Source organism: Felis catus, chromosome B1 (assembly GCF_018350175.1).
Source record: "Felis catus isolate Fca126 chromosome B1, F.catus_Fca126_mat1.0, whole genome shotgun sequence".
Classification (NCBI taxonomy): Eukaryota; Metazoa; Chordata; class Mammalia; order Carnivora; family Felidae; genus Felis; species Felis catus.
The window spans coordinates 71,799,757-71,820,178 of record NC_058371.1 but is presented as its reverse complement, the minus strand read 5'-3'; the positions used below and the strand labels follow the sequence as shown (position 1 = coordinate 71,820,178).

The following is a 20,422-nucleotide window of genomic DNA, read 5'->3' as shown; positions in this document are numbered from 1 at the left end:
TCAAACTGGTTTTGACAAGTTATAGGAAAGGTGTCATAGATATAAAACATTACTGGATCTTTCTGAGAAAATAGAATAAATTTGTCATTCTTCTATTTAGTGATTCCTTTAGCATGCTTTACATCTTGCATCTTGTACAGTGCCTTTGCATAGATTTTTTTCTAATCCTTCCTACATCTCTATTTAATCTTTTTTTTTTTTTTAATTTTTTTTTTTTCAATGTTTATTTATTTTTGGGACAGAGAGAGACAGAGCATGAACGGGGGAGGGGCAGAGAGAGAGGGAGACACAGAATTGGAAACAGGCTCCAGGCTCTGAGCCATCAGCCCAGAGCTGAGCCATCAGCCCAGAGCCTGACGCGGGGCTCGAACTCACGGACCGCGAGATCGTGACCTGGCTGAAGTCGGATGCTTAACCGACTGCGCCACCCAGGCGCCCCTTTTTTTTTTTTTTTTTTTTTTTTTTACCATTTTACAATCGTGGTAACAGAAGCTCAGTGAAGTTAAGAAACCTGCCCACGGGGCGCCTGGGTGGCTCAGTCAGTTAAGCGGCCGACTTCGGCTCAGGTCATGATCTCGCGGTCCGTGAGTTCAAGCCCCACGTCAGGCTCTGTGCTGACAGCTCAGAGCCTGGAGCCTGTTTCAGATTCTGAGTCTCCCTCTCTCTCTGACCCTCCCCCGGTTCATGCTCTGTCTCTCTCTGTCTCAAAAATAAATAAACATTAAAAAAAAAGAGAGAAACCTGCCCACTGCCGCCCTCCTTCTAAATAGCAATTGCGATAGTCAACATTAATCATTACATGTTGGGTACAGGTGCTTATTCTAAGTCCTTTACTCTTATCCGTTTGCTTACTTTCACAACACATTTATGAGATAGTGGCTGTTCACGTCCCTATTCTCCAGATGGAGAAAGTTGAGGTGCAGTTACGAATTTAACTAAGGTCACAGAGCTAGTAGATGGTAGAGGCAGGGAGCAGACACAGACCATCTGGTCCTTGGTCCTGGGGCCTGAGCTCATCACTGCTGCACTAACTCCACTACCTCAGGGCACACCTGTGCGTGGCACCAACATGCGTGTGAACTGATCTTTCCAACCACCAAGTCTCTATCACACCAAGTATCTTCACAGTGATACAGATAATGAGTAAACAGAGAGTCTCAGACACTAAAAACAACCCACCGTTGCACGAGAGGGAAAATAGGTGTTTCTGTGCGTGTATGCAGGTTTATCAAGTCGAACATGTGCTTCCAGGTCTTCCTGACTGACCAACGTTAAAAAGAAAAGAAAAGAGAGAAGTAATGATGTTAAGATAGTCAGGAGTTTTATTATGCTACTTAAACGAAATGTACCAATCAGCCCAATTGTTTCATCATCATGGACTTGTTTTCATTTTAAAAGTTTCATCCAGTTGTAGTACCTAGATCATAATGGAATCTATAGCGTCCTCAAGAATGTGGCCTCATTGGGTGTGTTTTCCAAGTAGTTATGTCCGCTTTTCACCTTGCAAACTGAAATCAAACATTGTCGAGAGCACAGGCATTTCTGAAACAACACATTACATATGTTCCTGAAAAACCTCGCATGCTGCAGAACCACACTAAAAATAAAAGGACTTGTGGGAAGAAAATGTGTTAGGGTAAAAACCAGTCGACACCCTGAGCACCAACAAAAGCAGTAACAATCATAAAAACTGTATAAGCTTGTGAAGGAGACCAGTTGAATTCTGAGGAATCCTGCACGAAAGCAATTATAAGCCTGACATTAGGGGAAAGGGTGAAAGTAGTTTGATGGGAAGGGGCTATAAGAAAGTGCTGAGCCTGCTGAGTGTCAGAGATGGGGAAAGAAATAGAGGACAACCGGGGCGCCTGGGTGGCGCAGTCGGTTAAGCGTCGGACTTCAGCCAGGTCAAGATCTCGCGGTCTGTGAGTTCGAGCCCCGCGTCGGGCTCTGGGCTGATGGCTCAGAGCCTGGAGCCTGTTTCCGATTCTGTGTCTCCCTCTCTCTCTGCCCCTCCCCCGTTCGTGCTCTGTCTCTCTCTGTCCCAAAAATAAATAAACGTTGAAAAAAAAAAAAAGAAATAGAGGACAACCGTAGTAAGTACTTCGGAGATAGGACACATGGTCAGACCGGAGCTAGGAAGAAGACCATGGGGTAGATGGAGACCCAGCATGACTACTCCTCTAGACCGACTTTGTTCACCTCTTTATGACTGTGTCTGAGCCAGTTCACATCACAGAAATACACAGTATTTATCTGAAAACAGATAAAAAACCAAAATGGCTTTTTATGGGGTAAGAAGGAATTCCATTTCTCATTTCACTCCTTTCACAATAATTGTTATATTTTCAGTAAATATATTTTTAAAGGACCAAGTCTCTAAGGAACTGTTTTAGTAAGAAACAAAACAAAACAAAAAAAACCCCAAAAAACTATGATGGCAATTACAGAAATAGCTGCAGGAAATTGTTTTATATATCACAGGAACAAAAGATTGAAATGGTTATCTGATTTCCTCATAACCGACATGACCTGCCATCAGTGGTAATGATATTGAAGACATACTAACTGCGTGTATTCAAGTTTCGGTGATAATCACACTAGAGAGTTTTAAACATAGAGATTTAGGATTTATAGTCCCAAAACTTTTGCTGTATAGTTATGAAGTATGCTGTAAGCATTTTGCTATAAAAACTGAGAATCCCATAATGCTAATTCTCAGAGATAAAATCTCCCTACTAGAGTATACTAAACTCTGCTATCACTTCAAAGATGTCAGAGAATTGCTCCCTATTCCAATGAAAAAAGATTGTGAATCACACCCCTATTATTCTTAGTAAAGAATTAATACAGTTTGTTAAACTGTAATTATCAGTATTAAATACAATTGTGGCAATTATTATTAAACATAATTTGAATCGGTACCGTGGCTCTGATGAGGTAGTTGCTATTAGGGGAAGGGGGATTTCTGGCATTTTGGGCCCTAGCATTGACATGGCCATTGCCTTTAGAGTCGATTTCTTTGTGTTTGTGCTGCTGAAGCAAGCACTGGAGTTGACTTCTTTGTTGTGGGAAGATTAACAGTATGGGCTCTCTAGTTACAAAAATTCAAGGTAAGTATCCCCTACTCTTCATCCAGATAGAAGATGCACCTTACACTTGCATGTAAATGCAGTCATGGCAGGTGAACACTCTGTGCTGTGACATAAACTGGAGTCAGCTTTCCCACGTCTGGGCTTCTGAAGCAGGAGAAATTACTTTCCAAAAGGAGATTTTTAGCAAGAGAGTTGGAGCATTCTGACTCCCACAAGGTGTTATGTAATAGTGAGAACCCAAAATCTGGGCTCGGTTATGATTGAATAACCAATGTTGTGGGAAATGGATTATGGACTCTTGATTGCTCCCCATGGGGCCTAGAGTCTTTCCTGGGCTGTGGTATTGAGAAGTGAGATCAGAGGAGTATGTCCTCACTGTCCTTCAGACCCCATATGCAGTCAGTAGCCAAGGGCTGTAGATTTTTCTATCTGAAATACTTCTGGAATTGATCCACTTTTTCATCTTCAGGGTCACTATTTTAGTTCAACCCAGATCAGCCACCTGTCCAACTCTGCCACATTTCTCATTCTCCGTTCCAAATAATCTTTAAAAAATACAACCTAATACGTTCACATCCTTACCTCTTAGATTTCAGTTGCCCTTGGAATAGAGTTTTCCTTTGTTTAGCAAGCTTTGGAGAGCCCTCCACAATTGGGACCTCTCACTGTCTCAGCTCCCTCCACCGTCACCCTGCTCTCCCTGACCCCATGCTCTAGCCATTCTGGAATTATTTCAGTTCCTAGAACATGGCTAGGTCTGTCTCGACCTCCAAGAATGCTGTTCTTTCTGGAACTCTCTTCACCTGCTTCAGGGTCATAGCTCAGCTCAGATGTCTCTTCCTCCTGGGACTGGGTTTGGATCCCTGATTTGCACTCCTAGAGCACTATGCACTTCCCTTTTCATTAGCACGCATCACACATGGAACTGATGTGTCAGAAATGGTTCTCCTGCTGGATTGTAGACTCCACGAGGGCAGGCAATGTCCTTCATTCACTGCTCTGTCCCTGCGTCTGTAAGAATTCCCGACACACAGTAGGTCATCCATAAATACTTGTTGAATAGAATGAAAAGTGAATGCGGTAGAAGGTAATCCGGTGTATCAAAGAATCTGTGGGAGTGGAGATTATAAAAAAGAAAATGCAAATAGCATTGGAGAACTCAAGTATGTTACAAGCCAAAAGGTTCATGAGCTTTAACTTTTCAGAGGTCGTCGTTGACTTGAGCAAGGTGCATGGCAGTCACCCAGTGGAAGCAAAGGCCAGGGAGTTGTAGACTTAGGAATTACTATTTTGTAAGGAAGTGAACCTAGCACATCAGGCCTGATCTTTCAAGAAGTGTGACCATAATGAGCAGACAATGGCGAGGCGAAGGAGGCATGGTGAGATGAGAGAGTCTGACATTTGCTTGCTTTTTTTGTTTTTTTTCAAATATAGTCCTGGAGTGACTTGGACATTCTCAACCAGTTTTTCTAGTACTTTGTCCTGCTTTCCTGATATATCACAGAGGAATGTCCTATAAATATTTCCTACTGCAAAATGAAAAGAAACACACTTTGGAAGTTTGACTTACGGAGTTTTAATTGTTTTCAATTTTTGAAGAACAAAAACTGCAGATTGTCAGCCTACCTGCAAAATAAGCTCTTTCCTTGACATCGATTTATGAACGTCGTGATTAGTTTGTGCTGCTGTGTGCAGACTCTACCCTTACCAGGGCACTTTGTGTTTCGAGCCTCTCTTCTCCCTGCAGCTAAACTTAAAATTTTGGACTTTGGAATTTGATCTTAAAACACTTATATCTCTTTATCCCCGGATTTTGGCACGGCTAGGTCCTCGGCCTGATATTGGACACTCAATGTAACTACTGACTTCTACTGAGGAGACTTCAATTCTTAGGCGCCCCCTTCCGAAATTTCTAATTTGAAACCTGCTCTTTACGACCTGCTGTTCTATTTAAGTTGCTGCAAAAGGGGCTTTCTGTGTCAGAGTCCTTACTGTGAGTGTTTTCCCTCAGGTCTTTGATAGGGAGAAAATAAGATTCTTGTGTATAACTCTGGAGTTTAAATGACGGACAGGCCCCTTACCCGAACAATAATGCATCCAGGTTATTAATATGAGGCCAGTAGCTGAGTCCTTTTTCTCACTATAGAAGGGTTAATCACTTACTAGTTAGAGGGAGAGAGCATTCAGTATGTTCAGAGGCTATTTAATCATTAACCTTGGGGATAGCAAATAACATCTCTGGGTTTCTGAGAACATATATCCCACTGTTTGCCAAGGCCTTGTCACCAAGCTTATTATATTAATTAATTTGTTTTTCCCTTACTGTGTTACCCTCATTTCTATAACCAGCTGTGGACTGAGTTCAGCCATTGACCAAACCACTTCCGAAGTCACTGCTAATGTTACACATCAATATCACCACTCATTTAGTCGAAGAACATATTCTGTATTCCTAGCAGGCAAACACAAGACAAACATAGGTTTCCAAGGTATCGGCACTGAGAGCATCTGTTTCATAATGTAATTTCATCGGTTGAACAGATGAAGAATGCTAATTAGTTTGTTTATACATATGTGATTTAATGAGACTAAACACTTAACTGAACTTAAAGTAAGCACAACTTGTTTCCTGTTGCTGTTTTTTCTTAATAAAAAAACAGCGTTAGACACGTTTTCTGGAAATTATAGTGATGTGCAATAGAGGAGAAGAAAGAATTTCAAGGTTGACTGGTCCGTTTTATCCTTCTGCAATGAGATTTAACAGGAAACTGAGAGTCAAAATGTTGGGTTCAGGGACAAGTGTTGAAATCCAACATTAATGAGAAGGTTAAACTTAATGGGAGACTTCAGGGCACCCGGGTGGCTCAGTCAGTTAAGTGTATGACATCAGCTCAGGTCATGATCTCAGGATTCCTGAGTTCGAGCCCCACATCAGGCTCTCTGCTGTCAGCACAGAGCCCACTTTTGATCCTCTGACCCCCTCTCTCTCTTAACCCCCCTCAAGAATAAAAAAAATAAACATTAAAAAGAAACTTAACGGGAGACTTTATCATAAACTCTTTTATGTCAAACTCCTAAATCCCAAACTAAAATTCTAATATGTACCAGAATTACTTATTTTAGAGAGAAGTTCTATACCTTCATCAGATCCAACCTAAAATCTTCAAATTTTTTTGGCTTTTTTCTTTTTTTGTGTGTACTGTCTTCTAGTTATATTTTGATGACTGAAATCATGGCATTCAGTTAATATAGCTCTTCTTTGAAAATTAACATAATGTATGAGAATTTTTATAGTTATTTAATATTATCTTCTACACTGTCTTTTTTACTTACAAGTTATACTAAACTAGATTCACATGGGCTACTATATTTTGGGAGCGGAGTGGGTAGAGGAGATGAGGAAGTGACTCTGGTCCCGTAGTCCAAATTATACCTGGATTAAAATGCTTCAGTTAACCTGCTCAGCTTTTTACAACCAGGGGTCAGCAAGCCATGGCCTGATCCAAATCAATAAGGCCATTCTGAGGGCCAAATCCACAGCCTGTTTTTGCAAATAAAGTTTTATTGGAACACATGCATACCATTCCTTTGTGTATCAGCTGCGGTTGCATTCATGATGTAATGGCAGGAGTTAAGTCACTGATAGAAACTTGCAAAGTTGAAGTTATCTACTCTCTGGCCCTTCACAGAAAAGTTTGCTGTCCACTGATCTAAAGCATGTATGAGGACGGGAGTGAGTGAAGAGTAATAGTTATGTTCGGATGCATTAAAGACTGAGAAACACATATTTGTGGAATTGAATCAAGATAAGTGTGCTTGAGAGCCTTGGAGTTTTAGGTCTTTCAAAATCAAAGTAACCATTCACTCTCTTACCAAATTACCTTTGGGTCATTCTAGCCAGCTGAGATAGCTGCTTCTTCTATTCTGGCATGAAATGGCCTCTGCTTGTGAATATATAGGGTCTTCCTTGTGTCTTCTTGAAGATTCATAAATTACATGTGATCACAGATTCGGGGGATTTTAAGTAACAGAGAGTAGCACCCGCTTCTTCTGGCCTGTCAGCATCCATAATCTTCGCCCATACCTAATACCTCATGATGCTCCCGAGGGCTGGTGAATTTAGCTTCCTTATTTGCCCCAGTTCAGAAAATGAATTGCCCATTGTTCTAAACTTACTAGAGAACATATCTGTGTCAAATTACAATCTGTTGCTGGTATACATGAAGAACATATTAAGAGCATTGAGGCACACAGAAAAGAAAGAAAATAAGTAATTGAACTCCAGTTCTAAAGACTGAAATATAAGGTTTTATCCTGGAAGATTCAACTACCACCAACCAACGAGCAGGAGAATTATGTTTTTGTTTGCTTTTTGATATAAACTTGCAAACCATATCTTTACTCCTAGTTTATGAACTAAGCCTGAGTATTTAGAAGCTGGCCTAGGAGTTTGGGTTGATAGAAAACACATTGGTTCTGGTGTCAGAGGGACCTACCTGTGAACCCTAGCTCTGTCACTTTCCAGCACATCAAGTGAAAGAAAATAGCCTAAACTTTTGAGCCTCTGGATCGTTGGGGATTGTGTCGTCTGGCTGTTGGGAGGATCGATGGAACAGTTCCCGTGAGGCTTGACTGTAAATACAGAATCCCCAGCACCGTGCCAGGCACGTCGTCCGAAGTAAGTAAGCTTGGGCTCTTTTGCGCTCTTTTTGTGTTTTTGCTTTTCAAAGAATGAAGATGGTTGGTGGACCCAGTTACTAAAGACTGTTAGTATTGCTGACAGTTCATGAGACCATTTGAGCGACAAATAACTAATTATAAATGGGTTGTAAACTGTGGGTGGGAGGATTTAGAGTCACGCATCGGCAAAAACAAAAGTACGAAGGGAACATGCTGAAATAGCCACGTATATGATTCCCGTGGGCCCCTGAGAGGTTTACTCCAGTGTCCTCTAGATTTGGATCCAGAGACCCCTGCAAATCCAGTGGCATGTGCTTAGGGATCAAGAGTTCTTGGAAAAAAATATTACTTTCTTACATTTTGATAATATTTTTAAATTATTTCGCTATTTATAGAAACAAGTGTCTTCTTTTGCAGTAATCATTTTTTTAATTTTTTTTTAACGTTTATTTATTTCTGAGACAGAGAGAGAGACAGAGCATGAGCAGGGGAGGGGCAGAGAGAGAGGGAGACACAGAATCGGAAACAGGCTCCAGGCTCTGCGCTGTCTGTACAGAGCCTGACGCGGGGCTCGAACTCACGGACCGCGAGATCATGACCTGAGCTGAAGTCGGACGCTTAACCGACTGAGCCACCCAGGCGCCCCTGCAGTAATCATTTCAATTAATTTTGTTTTCCTCTAAAACTCAGTATTTCAACCAAAAACATATATTTTAGCATCATCACATACTTTTTTTTTTTTTTTAAGTATTGGAGACACTAGTTTCTGCTATTCTGATTTTTCAGGAAGGGAAACATAATGAGAATGTAGTAGGACTTAGCACTAAGACACAGATTTATACTTGGCTTCTGTCATGAAACCATAAAGTTCCACTCTTGTGAAATCAAACTTAACGAAGTGGGCTATCTATAAAAATGGAAATCAGTAGTTTGCGGTAAGGACATTTTGGAGAAGATTATATTCCATTTGAAGAATACAAAACCCGAGTATTTAGTATACTAAAATGCACACCTATTAAGGTCTTTATCAGATGTTTCATCCATATAGTAGCTGACGTGTCCACCAGAGTTTTCTTTTTACTTGAAAATGGCACATGGACATGTGGTCTTTGCCTTTTTTACACCTGTCTTTTCCGGTTTACACAAGTACACGTCCTCACTTCCCTTTCTCTTCTGACTCTCCACTACCCGTAGACACCGCAGTCACCAGGACCTTTGATCTGATAGTGGCTTCTGTTTGTCAGTCCCGCATAAAAAGAACAGCTCATCGGGAGGCTATCCACAGCAGGGCGAGAGGCTACCAACACCATGTTCTGCACGAAGCTGAAAGATCTCAAGATCACAGGAGAGTGCCCTTTGTCCTTACTGGCACCGGGGCAGGCTCCCAAAGAGCCCGCAGAAGAGGTAGCAGGAAGCTCAGAGAGTGGCAAAACAACTCTGCCCATCTGTCAGGATGTGCCTGAGAAGAATGAACCAAGAAGTCTTCCTCAAAGAAAGACCAGTAGGAGCCGCGTCTACCTTCACACGTTAGCAGAGAGCATTTGCAAACTGATTTTCCCAGAGGTGAGTGCTTGCTCTTCTGAGATTTTCCTGATATTTTGAAGATTGTAGAAGAGCATTTTTTAAGGGGAATGTAAACATTTGCTTTCTCACTTTCAAGGATATATGTATATAATAGATGTAGAGTATTTCCTAGAAACATCTAAAAACACTTCTTAAAAGCAAACATGTTCTTTTTTAAAAAATATTTTTTCTTAATGTTTGTTTATTTTTGAGAGAGTGAGAGTGAGCAGGGAAGGGGCAAGAGAGAGAGATAGAGAATCCAAAGCAGGCTCTGTGCCAACAGCAGAGAGCCCAATGCAGGGCTCGAACTTGCAGACTGTGAAAGTTGACCCGATTTCGGTCAGACACTTAACTGACCGAGCCACCCAGGTGCCCCAAGCAATCATGTTCTTCAGTTGTGTTTACTCTTAAATGTTTAAGATTTTGAATTCTTTTCTAAAGGATCCTGCCTCAATGGCCTTTATGACTTTGAGCAAGTGCTTAAGCCCTCTTATCCTCAGCTTCCTTATCTATAGTACCTACTGCCTAGAATTTCAATGAGCATGAAGTGAAATAATCCATAGCTCTTGCCATACCTTAAGTGCCTGGTAGTTGTTAGCTATTATTTTTAAATTAAGTTTCTTGAAGAATAACTTATTTTTCTGCCAGTTTTCTTCTAATTCCCAAGAGCATCGTAGGTTCCCTGCCAACTTGTTGAGGTGGGAAAATCTCCCCTTTCCTCCTCTGGCTCTGAGTGTGACCCAGAAGTCTCTGTTCAAGCCAGAGTCCTTGAGCCAGAGTCATGGCCCTGTGCTTGCAAATTACCTCTGACGCTTCTCAGTATAGCTCTGTGAGCTGTGTAGCCTAATGCCTCTTCAAGATCTGAAGCACCTTCTGTTAATCCACCTATAGGAGAACCTTGGGGCCAGGGCAAATATCTAATGAAGTCACATATTAGGAATCACAGAGTATATGGAGAGCTCCTCTCCCCCTGTGGGGCTAAAGAGACGAGCAGCTGAAAAAGTCTTCATGATGTCTTTCTCCTTCTGGCAGTGTTTACAGTTCTGTGTAAACTCACTTCATCTGGGAGATTGGACATTGATATAATCTGACTCCAGCTATAATAATCCGTTGAAAATGTTTAATTGACCCCGCACCAACCCTCTGCTTTGTGTAGAGCACTGAAGAACCACAGATTGCTGACTTTTAGAACTTACTGGAACTTTAGAAGTGATTTTGTCTTGCTCCCAGGAAGGATTAGAGAGGTCAAGTGACTTGACTAAAGTCACCCAACTTTTGCAGGGGTAGAGCAATTACTGCTGTCAACAGTATGCCTAGAGTGACTGTGAAAGAAGAGACTAGCACTGTAGCTTGAAGATGGAGAAAGCAGAATCAGCAGAAAGTTGAGGGAACTGACTTCAAATACAGTATTGGCACAATCGCGCCTTGGTTAATGGCCTTTGAAATGGGAATATTTCATTATTCTCTCCCCACCCAAGTCACTAGACAGCCAGTTTTGGCTGGGATGAGCGATGTCGCCTTTCTCAGGGTGCTGGTTGGCATCATAGTCCGGGAAGTGATTGAGACTCTTATTTCCAAGAACTGAGTGAGATACACAGAGATGAACAGATGGTGATGATGGGGATGCTGGAGAGCTTCCATGCTCTCCTTGGGTCCTGTCATTACCATCCTGGCTTCATTATTTTGTTTGATAAATTTTGAATTCCTGCCATAGAAGTCAGACGCATTTTGGAATCTCTTTTAAAAACATTCTGAATACCAAATATAAATGATATTTTACTTTTTTTTTTCTTTTTTCTTTTTCTAGAATAATCTGTGTTGTTTGTGAACTCATAGGAACAGACATCAAAATTTGACTGTAGCATCATGTAGCAAGGAAGGCAAAGCTGTAGGAACTCTAGAGGGTAAAAGAGGTACATTTGGCATTAGCAACTAGAACTCTGACAACTGAGGCCATTTTGCCTTATAACAATAAATGTCCCAGTGCTGGATGCATTTGGACTGTCTGGTGATCGGTGTAGATTACTCCATCAGCCATCCAAGTGTCAGCATGTCTTTGATCAAATACAGCATTTTTTTTGTTTTTGTTTTTACTGATTCTTTTTTGAGTGGACAGATTTAATGCTTAGCCTACTGTTTAGTTTCAGTTCTATCAGGGACCCAAAGGAGAGACTCAAAACAGCATTTGACAACATTACAGCTCTTGCTTTTTAGATAATCCGATTTAACTCCACAATCATGGTTTTTGTTTTGTTTTGTTTTGTTTTTTTGTTTTTTTGTTTTTTTGTTTTTGGCAGGGGGTGGGACACAGATCCATAGCAAATTTAGAGTGGGGAGGTGTCATTCCAGAATAGTAGAATAGAAGGGCCTGGAAAGGTGCTATTGCTCATCCAATGCAGACTTTTCATTTCTGGTTTGTTTGTTTTTTCCAATAAATTCTAGATTTGTTTCTAAGCTCTATATGCATTTTAAAACTGAAAGTCCTTTTCATAACTCATTTTATTGAAACATAAGCTTGCTCTATTTTGCTTAACAGTGCTGCCTCACTTGACCAGTGGAAACTCTAAGCATGATATAAATAGTTCTTAAGGAAAAAGGAATTTCCTAACTTGGAACGTAACCAGAAAATCTTTCACTTTCCTCTGGGCAAACTACAGAAAGAGTCAACAATGATATATACACATATAGATACATATGGTTTTTATATGAAATGCAAAACAAAAAAAAAGTTGGCAGTGCTGCTATCCAATGTTGTACTTGCCACTTACGACCTAGTTAAAGAAAACAAGCTGTTAAGAGAGATTAATTGATAGGCAGGTATTTACAAAGTATGGAAACTTACAGAAAAATAACTTGCCATGTAGGGAAACTCATGAAATACTCAGAAATCTAAGAGAGTAAAAGTGTAAGTATTTGATGAAAATTAGTAGTTCTAAGAAGGGAACTTAGTACACGTTAAGGTAAATCCGAGATTTGTTTCAAATCAGTGACCAACTGACCTTGGTGAAAGCTTGGATTTAAGGGATTAGAGAATTAGAGAAGTGGGGGGTGGGGGGCGGTGCAGGGATAGCTTCAGAGTTTTCTAGGCCAGGACATGTAAATGAAATAGGCAACATAAATTCCCATTTGTAGTTGAGGGCGGGGCAAAACAGTGGGGTGGCTGGGTGTAGGGTTTGCAAAGAGAACAGAAATTTGCTTGGCGAGAGCCATACTGAGATTGAAGTGTTGGCAGCACATCCAAGAGGATTTCCTGACCCAGAGGAAGTGATCTACAATTTCTACTTGGAAGACCCGGCATTACCAAACTGGAGTCTGCTGTTTGGATTTCGGTTCAACTTGACCTTGTGTTGTGGCTGTCAGGGAGACCACCCACAGAGGGCAGAGCCCGTGAGCCACAGCCCACATCCAAACTCAAATTAGTCTGGGCTCATCGGTTCTTCTAGGCTTGAGAAACTTCTAGAAAATCAGTCTCTGTTTCCAAAGCGTAAATTCGCCACACTTACCAGTAATCGTGTTTTTGCTTGAGAAGAAGCTTACAGTACAAATTTGTAAAATCCGTGTCTTCAATTAAACTATTATTTAAGAGAATGTTTAAAAGCTTTCTTTTCAATTTTTAGTTGGAGCGGCTGAACCTTGCACTTCAGAGAACATTGGCAAAACACAAAATAAAAGAAAGCAGGTAAATTGAACCGCTTACTTTAGTTGTGTGAACTCCCCATTACAATCACTGATACCATTGCCAATGGCCATCACTTAGCAAATGCATCACCGTGTTTCGAATCACTGCCAGAAACTGGATTAGGTGTTTTAGCTGCTACTAATGTGAAAGGAAGTGTCTTAATTTTTCACAGTTGATACATCTAAGCTCAGATTTATGTGAAATGTTTAGGATTTTACAGCCGTTTAGGAAAAGGCAGATCTGAGTTGCAAGCCTGGGTTTTTCAGAGCCTGTGGCTTTAACCATGTTGCCCTATACCGCTGCTTTTGACAAGTCATTAAACCTGTTCTTTCCTACTAAGAGGTAATCATCCCCACAGTACTTAACATGGAATGCATGGATCCCGGATGCTCAATACAGACTCTGTGCCTGAAGGATACTGCCGAAAGGTGGAGCAGGGTCCCAGTGGCCCTTGCCTCCCAAGGGTTCAACTTTCAGCCGCTGCATCAGGAGGAGATTCAAGAAGAATCAAAGTTGGGAGGCTGTTTAAAGGGAGGGGTTGCCTCAGAGGGTTAACAGCAGCGACAGTTTATCAATCCTTAGGGAGGTGTTTCCATATTTTCATAACCAGTTGGGTTATATTTGTGTGCACTGGCTGAGTGTCCGTTCCTTTTATACCTTTTTCTTGTAGTCTGAAAATTTTTTAGAGAATGCTTTCTGTAAAGGCTCAATATATAACGTGATTTTTTTTTTTTTTTTTTAGAAACCTGCTTTATATAGTTGATTTTTCAAAGATATCTTGGCACATCCACTACTGGTGGATAATTTGATTGGCTTTTTTATTTTTTGATTCCATGCAATCTCAAGGCTTATTCCTTTTGCAAATAATGGAATAAGTACTCGTATTCAAATTTGCAGAATTGAACATTGCAGCTTTGCAAACCAGCACCATTGTTGGGAATGTTTTATAAATTCATTCATCCGTCTATTTCTCATGAGTGGATTATCTGCCCATAATTTTCCTTGTTGACTAACTGGTCCCAAACTGCAGGCAGCAGGCAAGCCAAGAAGGGGTCATGAGGGGTCCAGAAGGAGAGAGTGTGAATCTGTGTGTCTGACAGAAGCTTTGTTTACACGAGTGATAGCAAAAGCATTCCAGAATGCCTCTGACCTTAATTCTCAGTCAAGCTGATAAGATAGCCACAAGTCATTGTAGCTATGCTACTGTGTCTGTCTCCTTAAGACTTTGGCAGCCAGTTTGCTCAGAATTTATTCTCAGGGCTTTGTGTTCTGAAATGTTCCTAAACTAGATGCAGGGGTTCAGTTAGGATGTACTCTCAGCGTTCTATCTCTTTAAAAATTAAAGAACTTGAAACAAAGTCATTTTCTTTGGAAATCTTGAAAAATTTTTTATCCCTGCCGTTATTTCTTCAAGAGCTGATCATACTTTTAAACTGCCCTAATGATAATTACTCAGTTGTTGAAATAAAATAACGAGCCTTTTTTCTCATGACTGCCTGCTGATATGCTAAATGGCTTCTCTCTGCTTTGCTTTTTTAGTTTTTGGATTTGTTTTTTGTTCCTGTTTCTCCCCCATCTTCATTTTGGAAAGTCAGCTGCCATTTCTACTGTTCTCAGCTTGCCTGACCATAAGTTAACTCTTTTTTTTTTTGTGGAACGTTCAGTATCTTGTGTGATTTGAAAAGCAAAGAATAAATATATTAAAGAATAAACTGTCTCTAAATGAAAGACTGGAGCTCCCTGTACCCCACCTTTTAAGTAAATGAATTTTAGTACAGTCATTGTGATATCTCTCTCGGTTGGTTTCACAGAGAGCTTTTGCTTTGTTTCTTTCCCTGGGATCTTTTGACCACATCATCATATCTGTGCATGGCTGGTGTGTGTGTGTGTGTGTGTGTGTGTGTGTGTGTGTGTGTGTGTACAAGCACACACACATTTGCTGGTACATATGCAAGCTTACTCCTTTTTTTTCTGTTAAGTTAAAGATAGCGAACTTATTTTTAATTGCATTATATGCTATTTGAACTAAGTTTTGCTCACATCGCATATCATGGATGCTGGGAATTGCCAGCATTAGAGTCCCCTGAGCAGAAATGCTCTCATTCTTTAGGAAAAAGAAAAGAAAAAAACAGAAATTGCTTAAATGACAAAAATAAGCAAATCTGAAGAGTGATTAATATAAAATAATATATAACAAGAGGTTATAAAATTATGTGAACTAAATAGAAAATTACATAGTGACCCTCAACCAGTTTAGATAAGAAAGTGTTTCTCCATAACATTTTAAACAATTAAAAGCAATGTACCTTTGTGTGATAAAGTAGTGGACTGAGCAGTTTTCCTTCTTGAAAATATATCCTTTGGAAACTTTTCTGCATGTTTTGTGTTTTATTGGAATCTGTCTAATATTTAGATTTTTGCCTGTCTGTAAGCTTGGATTATCTAATGGCAAATTGAAGTACAAATAGAACTTTGGGTGCCTTTTAAAATTTGTTAGTAGTTTGGCCAACTTGGTCAGAAATCAGTCACTATCAGAAATCATAAAAAAACAATTAGGCAAACATAAATCAATAAGTTATCCAGTTGAAATTGCCAAAACTTTTTGTCATTCAAAATGTATGCTATGATATTAGCAACCTCTATGTAATAAAACTGAATGCAGTAATTGAATGAAGAATAGATTTCTTTAGTTACTAATTTTTATATGTGGATAGTTAAATGTAATAATGCCTGAGAGTTAAATGTATAGAACCTTAAACTCAGAAGCAAGACATGCTACGTATTTGCTTTGGAAAAAAGATGGTGATACTTAAAAAGTGAAATCCATCAGTAGGTAATTTTTTTCTTTTTGATTGTGTTATCAGACGACCCCTTGGCTGATTTACTACCATCCCCTACTTGGCCACTTCATACTTTTGGTTGGTTCCCTGCCAGTGTAAACACCCACAGTATTAGCCTAGGTAAAGTTAACTTAAAAGGTAAATATGCTTCAGAAGATGATGAAACACTTCAAATCAGGTATAGTTTGGGGTTTTCCAACATTGTTTGGGTTGGCTCCTTTCCTGTAAATTAAACAGTCACGATTCACCTCTGCAGAAAAGGTAGTTTAAATTATTTCCCATCGTCATGTTTGTATGTTATAATCTGAAGTTGTAACATCCAGTTTTCAGTTTATAATTTAAGATGTTGCCATATTTTCAGGAAATCTTTGGAAAGAGAAGACTTTGAAAAAATAATTACAGACCAAGCAATTGCAGCAGGTAATAGAATTGTTTAAGTATATGTAATGAAGGAGTAATTATACTTACAGAACTAATATTTTACCTATAAACTAATATTTTCTCTTAGTAGAAAATATTTACCTGTAGAACTAATATTTTCACCTGAAAGGTGATTTCCAGTATGAAGTGTTCAATATTATGTATTGTGTTAACTTAAAGAATAATGGTGTATTTCTGTTTGACCTAAAACGTTTCCTCTTCTTTATGTGTGTCTGCTGAGAAGGAGATAAGGCTGCATGGGAAGCTGACTCATAGACATTTACATGCTTTGGCCTTGAACTTAAACTAAGTATTCCTCATTTATGCATGAGAAATTTTACTCAACAAACTAAAATAAAGAATTTTGTTTAAAGGTTGGAAACAATCGTGGGAAAAAGGATTAACAGAGTTCTCGTATTAATGAGTTTGAGGAAAACAAGTAGACGAGTAACTTTGTCATACTGGCCTTTTCAAAATTGGAGTGCATGGAGTAACGGGTTAAATCTTTCTGAAGGTACAAGGTATTAAGAATTTAAGGACGATGATGGTGATGGCAAACATCCTGAGCCCTTCCTGGGAGCCAGGCAGTATTCTAAACACAGTCCCAACACATCACAACGGTGCTGTGAAAGGGCATTATTGTCTTTGCAGTTACAGAGGAGAAAAAAAAAATGACACACAGAATTTAAAAAAATAAGAGATTGCGGAAGGAGAAGTTACAGGAAGTAAATATATTCCAAACAAATATTCTTCCAGGTAACACTAAACAACAAGAATGCTGTTTTGCTAAAAAACAAAACAAAACAAAACAAAACAAAAAACAATTACTTTCTGTCATATCTAGAGAAAAACGACAAATTGAGTTTCATGAGCAGTGATTTTAAATTCCTCTCTGACGTTCCTACTTCTGGGGGCCCTCCAGGTGGGACAGTACCCCCTTCATCAAGACATACTGTTTTTGCCATTAACAGAAGGGTGGGAGAGCTTTTTCTGAAATGAACTTGATTCTGTAAATTCTAGGTGTTCTTTTGTAAGAACCGTCTCTTAAGGGAGATTAAAAATTATGTGTTAGACTTAACTGATCATTCTTGTATAATTAACTGAGTGGGAAGTTTTTATTTGGAGCTACCAGGATTTTAGAAACTAATCCATGTAGATAATTTGAATATAGGTGATTAATTTTGGTTGGAACTCTTGTTACCAGACTTAAATCATCAAACAATGTTAAAAACAGTAGTAATGGTACAGCTCTTCCAAGAGGATCTGTTTGATATGGCAAAAAATGTATTATTTACTTTCAGGAGTTCCAGCAGAAATCATCAAAGAATCTCTCGGCGAAGAGCTTTTTAAAATATGTTATGAGGAAGACGAACATATCTTAGGTGTGGTTGGAGGAACCCTCAAAGATTTTTTAAATAGCTTCAGCACCCTTCTGAAACAGAGCAGCCACTGCCAAGAGGCAGAAAAGAGAGGCAGGTTCGAGGACGCTTCCATTCTATGCCTGGATAAAGATCACAATTTCTTAAATGTTTACTATTTTTTCCCTAAGAGAATCACGTCTCTGATTCTTCCTGGCATCATTAAGGCAGCTGCTCACATTTTGTACGAAACCGAAGTGGATGTGTCACTGATGCCTCCCTGCTTCCGTACTGAAGGCAGCGAGTTCGTTAATCAGCCCTATTTGTTATACTCGCTTCACGTCAAAAGCACCAAGCCATCCCTGTCCCCGGGCAAGCCCCAGTCCTCGCTGGTGATTCCTGCTTCCCTCTTCTGCAAGACCTTTCCTTTTCATTTCATGTTCGACAAAGACATGACAATTCTGCAGTTTGGCAATGGCATTAGAAGGCTGATGAACAGGAGAGACTTTCAAGGAAAGCCTAATTTTGAAGAGTACTTTGAAATTCTGACTCCAAAAATCAAGCAAACGTTCAGTGGAATCCTGACCATGTTGAACATGCAGTTTGTGGTCCGAGTGAGGAGGTGGGACAACTCTGTGAAGAAATCTTCCAGGGTAAGGAGAACGGAATAGTGTTTTGAATATGAAATAAGTCACTTTTTGTTTAAGGACTACAATCAAAAAGGTAAAAACATATGCATCGCTTCAAATGTGTTGATAAAACATTTATGTTTAAGGCAAGTCTGACATAATTTTAAGGCTGAGATCAATTTAAAGCAAAATCCTTTTTGCAATCATTGGCTTGCTTACTTGATTTATTACTTCACAAACACTTATTGAATGCAGTGTACCTTTTAAAATCCTTTCAGATTATTTTATAAACCAAACTAGATAAATATTTATTTAAACATATGTTTTCAGTTATCACCAAATAGCTGACAGTTTGGGGTAATAGGAAGCATTATTCTACAACAAACACACAAAAACTACTTGTTTCTAATTGGAGGTGACTAAACGGGTTTTTTAATCAATATTTAATAGACATGGAGAGGGGCACCTGGGTGGCTCAGTTGGTTAAGCGTCCGACTTCAGCTCAGGTCACGATCTCACGGTGTGTGAGTTCGAGCCCCGCGTCGGGCTCTGTGCTGACTGCTCAGAGCCTGGAGCCTGTTTCAGATTCTGTGCCTCCCTCTCTCTCTGACCCTCCCCCGTTCGTGCTCTGTCTCTCTCTGTCTCAAAAATAAATAAACGTTAAAAAAAATATATTTAAAAAAAATAGACATGGAGAATCACTAACTTTTTTAATTGTTAGAGGAATGTTGGGAGGGTTGTTCTGATGGTAGAGAACTTTGGTAAGCATTTAGTCTAAGGAAAGAGTTTGCAAAATCATAGTTGAGGGTATGTAAGTAAAGCCAACAGTCAGGCTTATGATGGATATCACTTTGAAACATGCACAATTCCAGGAGTTGTGCATTTTTTTTTCCCAAAGTGAAAACAGTTTTACTACTTTTTATCATAAAAAATAATGCCGGTAGATGTTCAAAATAGGTAATACTTAAAGACGTTCATTGCAGCAAAAAAATCAAAGACGTTAATTATATACATTTTTGGGATAGATCAAAACAAAATCCTACTTGCCACTTCCTTTTTCTCGCTAAACAATATTTGGGGCATTCTTCCATGTCAGGAGGTATTGGTCTATTTCACTTTCACAACGGCCACATAGAATCCCATTGTATGGTTATCCTCTACTTTATTTAGCCAGTCCTATCGGAGGACATTTGTGTTGATTTGGACTCTTTGCTGCAGTGAACACACATATACATATTTGTTTACCCTCATAAAGTAAATCTGGTGTCCCAGGATGATCACCTAAAGCCTCAGCTCTCTCAAGGCTTCCTTGGTACAATCCTTCACGCAATCTGCTGCTATCAAAGGAATATAATAGCAAAAGCATCAGCATTCCCCCTAGTGAGAACGCCTTGAGGCAAGAATTTTTTGCACTGCTTATTGGAAATCATGATCTCTGTGTAGAGTTTCTCCAGTCTATCTGTTCTTCAAATGTCTGCATGCATTTTAGGACGCACAGTAAATGAGAACTATAGAAAGCATATTGTTCCTTCTCTGCAAGTGGTAGCAATCAAGTTTAAATGCAAAGGGAGTGTCGCTGTATCTAATGCCTTTCCTTTTGTCTCAGAAAGGTGTTGAAAACTTGGATAAACCATGAGAGTTGGCTTTGCCTTTGCTTCACAGGTGATGGACCTCAAAGGCCAGATGATCTACATTGTTGAATCCAGTGCAGTCTTGTTCTTGGGCTCACCCTGTGTGGACCGATTAGAAGATTTTACGGGACGAGGGCTCTACCTCTCAGACATCCCGATTCACAATGCACTGAGGGACGTGGTGCTGATAGGGGAGCAGGCCAGGGCACAGGACGGCCTGAAGAAGAGGCTGGGCAAGCTGAAGGCCACCCTTGAGCAGGCCCACCAAGCCCTGGAGGAGGAGAAGAAGAAGACCGTGGATCTCCTGTGCTCCATATTTCCCTGCGAGGTTGCACAGCAGCTGTGGCAAGGGCAAGTCGTGCAAGCCAAGAAGTTCAGTGATGTCACCATGCTCTTCTCAGACATCGTTGGGTTCACTGCCATCTGCTCCCAGTGCTCTCCGCTGCAGGTTATCACCATGCTCAATGCACTCTACACTCGCTTTGACCGGCAGTGCGGAGAGCTGGACGTCTACAAGGTAGGGGTGGAGG

General features: G+C 40.0%; 1 protein-coding gene across 5 annotated transcripts in view; it reads left to right on the top strand.

Moving 5' to 3' along the window:
- GUCY1A1 (guanylate cyclase 1 soluble subunit alpha 1) overlaps positions 1 to 20,422 on the top strand; it is a 62,891-nt gene that overhangs the window by 22,074 nt on the left and 20,395 nt on the right. For all 5 annotated transcript variants that reach the window (XM_011281606.4, XM_045055744.1, XM_011281605.4 and 2 more), the window contains 6 exons: positions 7,618 to 7,770; positions 8,967 to 9,335; positions 12,953 to 13,014; positions 16,216 to 16,274; positions 17,576 to 18,285; positions 19,924 to 20,409. In XM_011281606.4, coding sequence (XP_011279908.1) covers positions 9,081 to 9,335; positions 12,953 to 13,014; positions 16,216 to 16,274; positions 17,576 to 18,285; positions 19,924 to 20,409 — 1,572 coding nt within the window. In that variant the 5' untranslated portion in view covers positions 7,618 to 7,770; positions 8,967 to 9,080. The remainder of the gene's footprint in view (positions 1 to 7,617; positions 7,771 to 8,966; positions 9,336 to 12,952; positions 13,015 to 16,215; positions 16,275 to 17,575; positions 18,286 to 19,923; positions 20,410 to 20,422) is intronic.